Below are 13,035 nucleotides of genomic sequence, written 5' to 3' on the forward strand. Positions count from 1 at the left end.
AATATAATAAAGTATTGACCAGAAAATTTAATTTTCACAGGAGGTGTAGAGGAGATTTTTTATGGTTCAAAATACGTAACAATATAAAAAAAAAATAATAATAAATAAAGAAACGTACGGCTAGCCAAAAGTTCTAGCCGTACGTGAGTCACGAACGACTAGCCAGGACGCACTGTACGTATTGTCTAGCCGTACGGCACTTTTCAAAATTATATGGAAGTCGAACGTTATAAAATTAATGATTTTCATGCTTATCATTTGTTGTTTTATTTGTATGAATTATTAAATCATTTTTATTAATTTTAAGCACATGGATCGAATAAAAATGATCAGAGTGGAATAAAAATATAAAAGGAACATTGAATGAAAAAAAAATGAAAAAAAAAACGGTGAAATGCAAAAATAATTATATAATTTTCAAAATAGTAGATAAATATCGAACATAAAAGCACAGTCAATCAATTAATAAGCCTTAATTAAAACCTAACCAGGGACTGACAATAGAATTTTAGAATGCCTTTCACGGAACATGCAAACTTTCCTTGGTGGACAAACTTCTATACAGTACCGTCGGTAATGGTCGCAATTATCAAGAGCCTTACAACAATCATTTTCAGTGTTTGTTGTTTTTTTTCTCATATAAAAGGTGTCGAAAATTAAACTTAATGAAACAAAAAAGGATTATTTTCAAAATTTTGTAAACTATTTCAATTGGTGTAAATGCAAGCAAAGGCTATTTTTTCTCGACATCTTGCGATGACAAAGATCGATATAAACACCCTACAAACACCCTGCCCATGAAACACTTTCCTTTGCTCATCTGAATGTATGTGGATGGAATGCTGCAAATCATGACTTACGATGCGCTATTGTATATGCTCAAATATGATCAAATATTAATTGCAGCAGATTTCAACGCACGAATAGGAAATCTATCTGATATTCTTGCCGAAACAGACTCAGTACCAATGAGAAGTTCGATTGATAAATGCATAAATCAACATGGCCGAGATTTCATTGACTTCTTAAACGACTCGCGATTTTGTGTATTAAATGGAAGATTTGATAAAGAAGATAATTTCACTAGTATTTCCGGTAGGGGAAAGGCCGTGGTTGACTATATTTGTGTACCACAAGATACAATACAATATTGTAACTCATTCGAAGTAATCCCCATGCAAACAATAATAGATGAAAATAACCTTCACGGATATCTGGGTCAAAGAGCGCGACTTCCAGATCACTCTGTCCTACTGAGCACGTTTTATACAAGTGAGTCAAAGCGGTTAAATTCTAACGATTTACACGGAGGTGAACGTGAAAGACAATCGAAACCTAAATACAAGCTAGACAAAATACCCCATAACTTTATGCAAAGTGAAATATCTCGAATTGCGATAAATGAAATTATTACTGCAATTCAGTCATCCAGAAAATCGCAATCAGAAATCGATGATATTAATTCAAAACTATGTACCACTATTATATCTGAAATGCAAAATACGATACCTACTGTAAAAGCTACAAATAGATCGAAAAGACGCCACAAACACTGTAAACCATATTGGAATGAGGACTTGAGTATATCATGGAAAAATATGTGTGATAAAGAGAGAGCGTTCTTAAAATGCCACGAATCTAGGTCAGTAAAGACAGCTAAAAGGGCAGATTATATCGCAGCTAGAAATCAGTTTGATAAATTACTACGACAGTGTGAACGCGCACACAGACAATCGTTCGCTGCTGATATTGAAAACATGTCAACGTCTAATCCAAACGAATTTTGGAACAAAATAAACAGTTTTGGTCCTAGAAAAAATAATACGATACCCATGCAAGTACGGGATCAGGATGGAAATATCATATGTGATGAGAAAAGTGTTTTGGAAAGATGGAAAATGGCCTTCTCAAACTTATATAATGGATGTAATAGCGATGAATTTGAACAAGGTCATTATGATCGCACTAAAATGCATAAACATTTAATTGAACTTGACATAGCCGATCCTCTCTACACATCCAACTCCCAGTTAAACCACAATATCTCAATTGAAGAAATTTCTTCCGTAGTTATGGCTACAGAATCTAAATCAGCCGCTGGCATAGACAATATACCGTACGCTGTACTGAAATTTCCACAAGTCATAAATGTGTTACACCAACTGTTTCAGCTAATATTCGATAGTGGTCTGATACCTTGTGAATGGAGAAAGGCCGTTATTTGCCCGATACTTAAAGACGCAAATTCTGATATCAGCGTTCCATTAAACTACCGCCACGGTATTAGTCTTCAAACATGCATAAGTAAACTGTACAGCTCTTTTATAAATCGACGGGTGTCTTCTTATCTAGAAGAAAATGACTGCCTAGCAGAGGAACAGAACGGATTTCGTAAAAACAGATCGTGCGAAGATCATGTGTATACACTTAACACTATTATTAAAAATAATGAAAACACTTATGCCGCATTCATTGACCTAAAAAAGGCCTTTGACTTTGTAGATAGAGACATGCTTCTGTATAAACTCCTGCGGCTGTATAAACTCCTGCGGTCGGGCTTAGACGGAAAAATTTACACTGCAATAAAATCAATGTACGAACAAACAGTTTCATGTGTACGTATCAACAATATAATGACTCAGTGGTTCGACTGTAAAAAAGGCGTGGTTCAGGGAAATTCGCTGTCGCCAACACTTTTTGCCGTTTTCATAAACGATTTAGTAGCAGAAATAAATTCCCTTGATCTTGTGTTTCAATAGGAGGAACAAAAAATCTCACTTCTTCTTTACGCTGATGATATTGTCTTTACGGCACAAAATAGTGACGACTTGCAAACTATGTTAAATACTTTACACACTTGGTGTAAAAAGTGGAGGGTACTTATCAACTCATCGAAATCTAAATGTATTCATTTTCGTAAAGGTAGACGTACAAGGTCAGATTTTAGTTTCCATATAGGCAATAACACCTTGGAACTGTTAGTGAATATAAATACCTAGGTGTAATCTTTAGCGAAAATAAAGACTATATCGCACACAGTCAAACACTGAGTAAGGCGGCAGGCAGGGCTTTAGGGGGAGTTATTAACAAAATACATTCGAAAGGTTTTGGTTTTAAATCATTCGAAAAATTGTTCTACAATTGTGTGGTGCCAGTGCTAGATTATTGTTCAAGTGTATGGGGATACAAAGAATATCAAACATTAGACAGTGTGCAAAATAGAGCTGTAAGATACTTTTTAGGATTACACAGATTCGCACCTGTAGCGGCCATTACAGGGGATATCGGGTGGTTACCAAGCAAATTCAGAAGGTGGATAAATATGCTACGCTATTGGAATAAATTAATGAACATGGACGACCAAAGACTACCTAAAAAAGTTTTCACTGCAGACTATAATATATGCCAAAGTAATTGGTCTAACGATATTAAACAAATAATGATATCGTTTGGGTCTCAGTACCTATTTTACAGAAAAGAGACCAGTTGATTTAAAACTAGCAAATGAAAAAATATTAAGTCTGTTTAACGAACAATGGTATACCTCTGTACAAAATAGCCCAAAACTACGAAACATATAAACTATTTAAAACAAATTTTAAAACCGAACAATACATAGTATAAAATTTAGAGAAGAATGAACGCTCGATGTTAGCACAGTTTCGGTGTGGGATTTTACCCTTAAGAGTAGAAACAGGACGTTTTATTGGTGAAAATGTAAACCAGAGAATATGTACATTCTGTGACCAAGAACAAATAGAAAATGTAAACTCATTTTCTCGTAAGAATGCACAAATATGAAATATAAGACAGGCAAGTGTTCGGGGATTTATTGTCAGATCCATCCTATATTAATAAAAATAAAGAAGATAGACTGAACTTTTTAGTAAAATGAAAATGCTAGATAAAACAGCAAAATATATTGTGAAAGCTTTATTTTAGACGAAGCCTCTTATATACTCCTAGCGATTTGCACAGAACGTTATATAGTGTGTATCACTTATATTTAATGCCAATCATTACTCATAATCTAATTGATTAATTTACTTGATAATTATTAAAGTGAAAATATACTATTCTATGTACATCGTCCATATATTTGAAATTGACTTGTACTATTATGTTAATATTTGAGAACTATAACATAGATACTGTATTAAAATGTCAACACAGTGACTAATAGGCCATGAGGCCGGGTGTTTTAAATACCTACATTTAAATATTTGTATATGATTATATTGTAAATAACAAATGTCACTTTAATAAACAATTTACCTATTTACCTATATATAGCGATCTAGGCGATAAATCTCAAAAAAGTTAACATCCAAAGACAATTAATGCTTTTTCTTGGTTAAAATCCGCTTATAGTCATAACATATGCATTTTCGACTTCCATAAAATTTTGAAAAGTGCCGTACGGCTAGCCAATACAGCGTGTCCTTGCTAGTCGTACGTGACTCACGTACGGCTAAAACTTTTGGCTAGCCGTACGGGCCCGTACGATAGCCACTTCCATTATAAAAACCCTACTAAAACGTGTTCTTAATAGTACATATAATTAAATTTTTGCAGTTTGATTCTGACTTACAAATTTAAATTTGTGAACATATGTTATAATTGATGTACACATTTCAAAAATATAAGCAAATCTTTTGAAAAGTAAATTGTTAACATGTCTGTCAACGTATGATGCTGCGCATCGTAATCGTAGCCTTATATTAACTGCAGGCAAATCATTTTTATTGGCTGCTCAAAAATCTAATTTGCATAATTTATTCACACAATTGCTGGTTCTTACTACTTATGTCTAATACTGCGCATTGTCCATTTTAATTGTTCCTAATTTGAACCAAATGTTCCTGTCACACACTGTGTACTGACGATTTTTATTGCTCCTTGTATGCCTCTGTGCCGACAGACCTTTTGATCATGCACAATGTTGCCTTGATTGGTTAATCACCCTTGTCAAATATTCTAATGACAAAATAGACATCTATTTTTTTACGCTTCATCAGTGAACTGAATGACCTTAGGGGGAATTAGGTTCCACACCTGTCAAATTATGCTGTAGTAAATTACAGCACGTCATAAAATAGCAACACATTTTTTTCAGTTACCAATAATCATTTTAAATATTAAGTAGATTTATGATTTTTTTTTTGTTTTATTGGATTAAATTTACGGTAGTAGAAATGCATATCTGTCGGGGAAAGGAATTTGGTAAGTAGATAACGTGGAAAAGCTTTAGGGAACTGGATAAACCCGAGAATATGCGTAATTATAGGGGAATGGGCAACCTGTTGCTGTTGATACCAGTTTTGACTGGGTGCCTAAATAACCTAACGGACAGTTTTGTTTTCATACGATATTAGTCTGGCTGCCGATTTTCCTGCGCTTTTCTCATTTTTAGCGTCAATGGCGGAAAATCGCGTCCTCAGCAGACTGGATTTAGTTGATATTTTACCTGAAAAAAAGATACAAGCCCGGCGATGTACCCTATTTGGACAGTTTGTCTAGCGAAAATTAAGTACAAAATAAAAGGATATATCGTCAATTTGAAGAAGTTTCTCATAGAACCCAAATTAAATTTATGGTTTATCTTTGAAAATTAAGCAGTCATAGCTTAAATCATATGGTGGGATCATCAGCAAGCATGAATATCGGACAAATGATAATTAATGTCGCGGCGTCTTCAATTAATTAATTTAAGCAATTCAGTTCCATATGATGTTTTCATAAATAATATATAATGAACGCAATAAAATTAATAAGTTCTTCATCAAGATATATTTCAGTTGTACCAGCGTGTACGCCTATACCGGAAGTGGGTATAACACGTCACAATCTCGGTATCGTCTGTCTCGCGAGAATGACAGAACGCCAAAATGGCGGCGCCCATGAACTTATTTCTCAAGTAAAAAATGGTGTCTTAAAACTCGAATTTCTCTCTTATAGGGATGATGTCAATAGCAAAACTGTCATGGTTCCTCTTTTTAAATGATGAATATTTATATTAGGCAGACATCAGTCCATCCATTCCTATTCCTTTAACTATGCACATCAACTATGGGCTACTGATCAATATTAAAATTGCATAAGTTGTAAATAAATCATTAAAGGCCCCTAATGTGTATGATATACACAACTACATTTGTATCCCGGCACTAAGCATTCATGTAAAGATGTGATGAAATTGCACCAGAAGTGTTTGAGAAGTAGTCCGGGTAAGTTTTGTTACAGACAGACAGATAGACTGACAGGCAGATAGACTGACAGACGACGGAAAAGTGATCCTTCTTTAGCAGGCAACACTAAATTGGACATTAATATTCCTGTGGGTTGTGATACTGAATTTTGTTTTGTTGCACACAAGTAACGAGAGTAGAACCATTAAGCTCATGTTCAATTGCTTGACAATATCATCAAATGAAAATGATATCAGCCGTTTTTACAAACCATTTGTCACTCATTAGAGATTCAGTGACTAATAACTTGGTCGTACAATCACAATTATGCATATTTTAGCAGGATTGGAGCCAAACAGATTCGCCATTTACTGTGAACAAACCTGCCTTGCCTCATTTAATTAATTTATTAAATACGAAAAATTTTTAGAACAAATTGGCCACATCTAAAAGAAGTTTGAAGGTAAATTGTTCAAATATGCTACATCAGTGGCTTTTTGAAAAAAAATGCAGATATACAGTTTGGATTTAACAGCAAATCATACCTCAGACATTGATACATTCTTTGGAAAGGTTCAATATGTGTTTAATAATGCTTTTACAATGGAAATAAGTATTAGTTGTAGAATCATGCACGGTTTACATTAAATTACTGAAGAAAGTAATTATAGTTGTAAAGATAGTAAAATTTAAATAAAGTAGTATTTTCACTTCGGCACAAAATACCAAATCACATAACTATACATATTGCCAAAGTGCAAAGGATAGCTCACCTATATGGTCGATAATTAACTTTTGAAAACTGTAACAAGATACCAAAGTAAAAAGGTTTTGAGAAATAAAAAAGCATTGGGTATTTAATTATTTGTATGATGATTGGTTATCAGACCCTGAAGGAAGGTCTCTCTGATTGATGATTGTATATTGAATGATCTAATGATCAACCAACTTATTGATTTACTGATTGATTGGACATGTCATGGAGCTTAATGTAGATGGAGAAGAAACTGAGACGTCACACAGTTAAATTCAGTAACATAATTATATGTAGTCAAATATAATCGCTTTTGTTTTGAAAAGATGAATTTATGTTCTCTATTACATTTATTTGAAAAGTTGAACTTTTACAAAAGTTGACCTAACTGAAACATAACGTAAAGTCAATAGAGGAAATCAAGTATGAGCAAATCAACAAAATGTATTAAAAAAAGAAAAACGGACAATATGCAAGAAATTAAACAATCTCATTAAAATCATATTCTAACTGACGCTCAGCTACCTTTCGCTGTAGTGAAATCGAAAACCAGTAGGCTTCAAGATAGAATTCGTAAAATGAGCAAAGAAATCTTCGCCAGATGACAATTATTGTTCTTTTTGTGGTATTGTGTAAAATACGAAATGACAGAATGAAAGACGTTGCATACCTCGTGTGAATTTCTGATATTTAAGCGGTTATAGTTTACTTAATCTTTTATTATTTTTATTACATAGTCCTGTGGTCATACAAGCTTCTTTCACTGCACAACACGATGTCTAATATTAATGTGTTATTCGACTAATATTGGACTTACAAATTAATATTGGACACCTACCTTTACTGTATTAAAAATACGGTACAATCAGAACAAAGGAATGACGTTATAGTAGTAATTAAAAATTTTAAGTAGCGTTATGTTTGGTATCAATGACGTAATTAAAAAACGTGCATCGCGCACCTGCAAAATGATCCAAGTCTGACTGATTTTTGTTGTCGACTCGAAGATAAAATATATGCTTTATTCTAAGAAATCGTTAGAATATCAACAAAAAAAAATAATGTAGCACAACAAAGATTGGTTTAAAGTTTGATACTTGATATATTTAAAAAAAAAATGTTTATATTGCTACTGTCTTGTTAAAGCCTGAAAACGGGATAAATTTTGTAAGGAGTCCTAGTGGGAGCATTTCTAAATGATAAAAAACTGTATCCCATTTTCAGGACTAAACTAGGCGTCTTTAAAAAATATATCAAGTACTATTAAAAGTCAATCTTTGGTGCACTACATTATCTTTTAATATTCTAGGATTTCATAGAATAAAATATGTTTTACCTTCGATTCGACGGGATGTTTACAAAATGAACCTATTTAGTTACTTGTACAATTATAAAAACAAACAGTTGTGAACCCTAGGAAAGTCAAAAACTAAGATTAACAAATACAAGTACTTCTGTAAGTTTTGTGGATTCATCTTAAATAATAACTAATGTGACTAATAGAATCTATCATTGGGTTACATAGAGGATAGGGAAATCCCAACCCGATAGTGATCGGTTCCATCGGGAACGAGCCTTGGAGAGTTCCCGGTGGAACCGATTGCCAGAGGGTTGGATTTCCCTACACATTATCTAACCCAATGATTGATTATTTTTCTCGCTCACCTGGACAAACAAGAAACAAAATTTAAGTTTTCTTCCTACGCGCATTACAACCAAGATTAAATTGCGGGGCTGGGCTTAAGCGCCTGACTTTCTATGGTTGACAAAAATATGTTTTATGTCCGCAAAAAATCTACTGAACCAGTTAATGTGTGAAATTTTCAATGAAAATAAATTCAAATGAGCAAGGTTATCATGATTAAATACATAAATATTTAAATCTGAAAATGTCATAATATAAGTGTTTATAAGGAATTCAGTCTATACTTCAATCATGGTTGACAAAAAGCGTTTTTTATCGTTTGCAAAGATTTTTCTACTTATTCAGTTATTTTGGCCAAATATTCAATTAAAAAAAAATAGAATGAGATTCGTCACCAAGAATCATCGTTATCATCAAAGAAAACATGGCGATTGGATGTTTTCCAGGCAAAGTGTCGTAATATCCGATTTTTCGAACAATTTGGCAATATTTTAAAGTGTTCTAGTTTTATTTGAAAACGACGGACCTAGGTAGAGTAGGATTATTGTAGTGTGAAAGTTAATATCCATTTATTTCGATTACGTGGACAATTTTATAGATTAGCTCATAAACTTGTTACATTTGGCCCTCGTAACTTTACAGAATATCGGGTATGTGTAGGGATACGTTAAAAAGTGCTGCACGTTGAGTGGGAGATAAACCCACGTGACATAATATTTTCCAACACCGCTATTTTTAGTAACATTTACGGATTTTTCTATCCGGTTAGTGAGAACATATAATCTAAAATGCATGTACCATCTTTGAAGTTAAGCCTCCATTACACTTTTGCTAATGAGAGGAACGTATAACTGCGTGTGAAAATTGCCAAATAAAATGTTCCACTATGCATAACCTTTGAGTGTAGGACCCAACATTTTCGATGACTTTCCTCGACGGATCTACATGTATGTACATGCGTTTTGCTTAAAATGTGTGATATGGTATCAATGGCGTAAATAAAAAACGTGCATAAAACAGAACATACAGTTTCTTTATTTTTTGACTAAACCAATTATACATCAACATTTGTACTATACATTATAAACAAAAATCACAAGATTAGATCTAGACATGTCCTTTTCAGATCGATATAGAGGAAGTATCTGCATCTAGTTTAATTAAGGACGTTCTGTGAGACATCATAACTCTGATATATGAATACATTTCAATTGTCTGATTTCAGCATATAAAATAATTCATACATACTAGGATATTACTGAGATTTTGTTACAGTCACGAATCCGTACAAAATATTTATTGAAAATCGGTTGTTGACAAGTGTTATTGAAAAGACTTTCTCGCTTCGATTCTCGGCGTAACATAAAAAAAACGGTGAGAGATTCTTCAGCCCGCCCGTCTCACACAGAACAATGTTGGGGACACGTCTCCATACAGTATACTCGGTTTAACATGGATTAACCGGATTAGTTCAACTCAAGTGTATCACGAGTATGTACGAATAAAGCACGGAATACTCGGTCAAGCAAGATCATGATAAGACTGATAGACATTGTTCCCCGCCCCCAGCTCATAAGGCTCGGCAGGGTCAGCAAGTTGGAGTTGTTGGCGGACCTGGACGGCCGTTCTTGTATTCCTTCTGTGCGTGGGAACTTTTTCTTTGTGTGCATGTTAGCGTGATGCAGCAAGTACTCTGGGTAGATCTAGCAGTTGAGGGTGGCAGCAGGTAGTTGTGGTCTTCGTTGTACAGTTCGTGCTGAAGAGGCCGTGTCAGACCGTTCGATGCCGTGTGAGACTGTGTATACCCGTACTATACCGTGTCTGCCATTTATAATTCTTACTTGAAAAGTTTTGGTGGTATGGCGATCGTATGGAACCATGTGTGCATTCGTGTGAATCATACCGTGATCGTGTGACATTCGTATGTTAATCAGATGTAGCATGTAGGACTTGGGGATGGTCTCATACGATTCTATATGATTCATATACGATCTTGACACGGTTGGGCTCACTCTTGGAGAGGAGTTCTTATACGGTTGTATATACGGTCTCATACGGTTTCACACTATCTCTTACTTTCTTGTACGGTCGCTTATACGATCATACACGGACATGACATCCGTACAAGTTTTTTTATAAGTTTAAAAAAATCATACACACACTCGAATGGCCCAAGTGTAACTCGGATAACGCCACGGTTGGTTCGGTTGTATGTACAGTTTATACGGGTGACCAACCGTATAAGCAGTGTGTCTGCGTGAGACGGACTTCAGCACGCATTATGAAACAACTGGATAATTTGGATAAAACGCAAGCCGTCGCCACGTCCTTGGAAAAAGGGGCTACCTAATGAAGGTCTAATGTCATTCTTATCGATGACGTCAAATGACGTTGCAACCTTCAGTGCACCTCCTGAATGTTTATTTGTTTAAATAATTCTACTGTTTACAATATTTCAAAGGTATAATTTTATCTTATCTATCGTATATTTTATTTTATCTATGACCGTAAATTTTTCATCAAATTTCGTTCTGTTATTTCATCGTCGGGTAACTTTTTAACGATGCAACGTTTATGGGAAAAAGACAGTATTCTTAACAGAAAGCAAAACCACACGTATGAATAATCAGATAATCGCGTTTTGTCAATTTAGAAAGAAATAATTATTGTTTTGAAGGAAAGATTCTTTGTATGCGTTCCTCACTAGAATGAGCGGGTTCTTCACTTTGTCCCATAATTTTAAAAGAAGAACTATTTAAAGGGTTATGGCAAAAAAAAAAACAAACCTGTGTCATCTTTTGGCGTAGTATTTCTGCCCCATGCGGATCACTAAATTCACGTTGTATACACAGTGTTGAATAGACAGAAAAAAAATTGTGTGATTAAAAAATGAGGCAGTGCGTTTTAATGTTGTTTTAAAGAGGAAAAGTTTTTTTTTCTTTTTTTTTTTTTTTTTTTTTTTTTGACAAAACAATTTAGAAACAGTCGCGCAATAACATAATGGTGTTATATACAGCATAATCTTTAGCCACACATAACATGCAATTTGTTACAGATATTTTACTTTTCTTTAAACCTGGTGGTCTCATCATAAAGTGACACCTAAAAGGAGGAAAATGGAACGAACTCACCCTAAACGTCCAAACGTCCACTGTCGGGTCTGTGTGGCTGTTATAACCTCTCAGCTGGATAGCTGTCACACACACAAGTCCGTTTCATTTGTCACGGTATCAATCTGAAAATGTTAAGAAATTATAATCACACTAAATATAAAAAGAATAAATAATTAAAAATGATACAAAATTTAACACCTTTAAGTAAACTAAATTTAACTTTTAATTGTAAATAAAACTTTTACTGACTTTCACAAGTCATAAATTGCAACTGTGTTGTAACGCCATTTATGTTAAAAAGATGAATACGTTTATTTCTTTCCAGATCAAATGTGCAGCATAATTAAGCACACGCCCCTACTTCAAACCAATGCATATTTCAAGCACAAGAGAAAGGCAATCATTTCAAGTTTGTCGGACACGTTAGTTTTGTATGCCATTGATTGACTTGTAATGATATAATTGTTGCTGCAGACGAACATAGTCTCGTTTTTCTCCTCTTCATTAGATGTGAAAATAAGTTTTTCGGCGTTCACATGCGTTCTCATGACCTTTTCGTATTCATCTTTTGACAACTCTACTTTAGAACATAACGATAGATTTGCTCCAGCGTCTGGTCGACATTGTCCACTATTTAAACGTGGTTTTTGGTGAAGGAGTACGTACTTGGAGGAAGCAAAATTTTCATTCATGATAAACATTTGATATGTTCCAATTTTTCCGTTGCGCTTCAAATTTATATAGATATAGCTTTTTGCTTTCACCTCAAACAGTCTTGTCCAAAGATATTCGTTTTGACATTCAATTGTTGCTTGAAAGCACAGACCTATGTAAATACCCGTTTCGTTTGATTTTTTTGTGTACACATTCGTTGAACACGCCAAACATTTGTCTAAGCCAAGTAGTTCCTGTAATCTAATTTTATTAATATCGGAGTCAAATATTTCTTTAACAGCCGCATATTGATTAACGTAACTATCAAGAATCGGACTCAAAAGCAGTATTGTACATTGGCCGAAATCAAAAACTGTGATGCATTTACCATGTACAGGAAGCGTATACTTTGGACAGTACAAACGTCTGCAAAGACCCTGAAAAACATTTTATATATTTTAAATATGTTCATTTGTTTTAAAAGTAACGACTTTGAATACAAAACGTTTTCGTTTACTCGACAGACTTGATTTATGGAATTAAAATTGATTTATTATACGTCATGTATAGTGTTAATTTTTCAATTAGCCAAAATCTTTTTTCCTGTTTTGGCGCCATATGACCTATACTGCGTTGATGCGCCTAAATATCAAACACACCAAAGCTATCATCACTTGTTAT

General features: G+C 34.1%; 1 protein-coding gene across 1 annotated transcript; it reads left to right on the forward strand.

Annotated features, from left to right (window-relative positions):
• The first annotated feature begins 851 nt into the window (after nt 1-851).
• Nucleotides 852-2,759, forward strand: LOC132747524 (uncharacterized). Its single transcript, XM_060736925.1, has one exon. It carries the CDS (start codon nt 852-854, stop codon nt 2,757-2,759), a length of 1,908 nt encoding a protein of 635 aa, XP_060592908.1.
• Nucleotides 2,760-13,035: the final 10,276 nt, after the last annotated feature.

Source organism: Ruditapes philippinarum, unplaced genomic scaffold, assembly GCF_026571515.1.
Source record: "Ruditapes philippinarum isolate M1 unplaced genomic scaffold, ASM2657151v2 ctg646_1_1_1_1, whole genome shotgun sequence".
Taxonomy (NCBI): Eukaryota; Metazoa; Mollusca; class Bivalvia; order Venerida; family Veneridae; genus Ruditapes; species Ruditapes philippinarum.

Coding starts and splice junctions, on each gene's coding strand:
- LOC132747524 (XM_060736925.1), top strand. CDS start 852: ATGACTTACGATGCGCTATTGTATATGCTCAAATATGATCAAATATTA.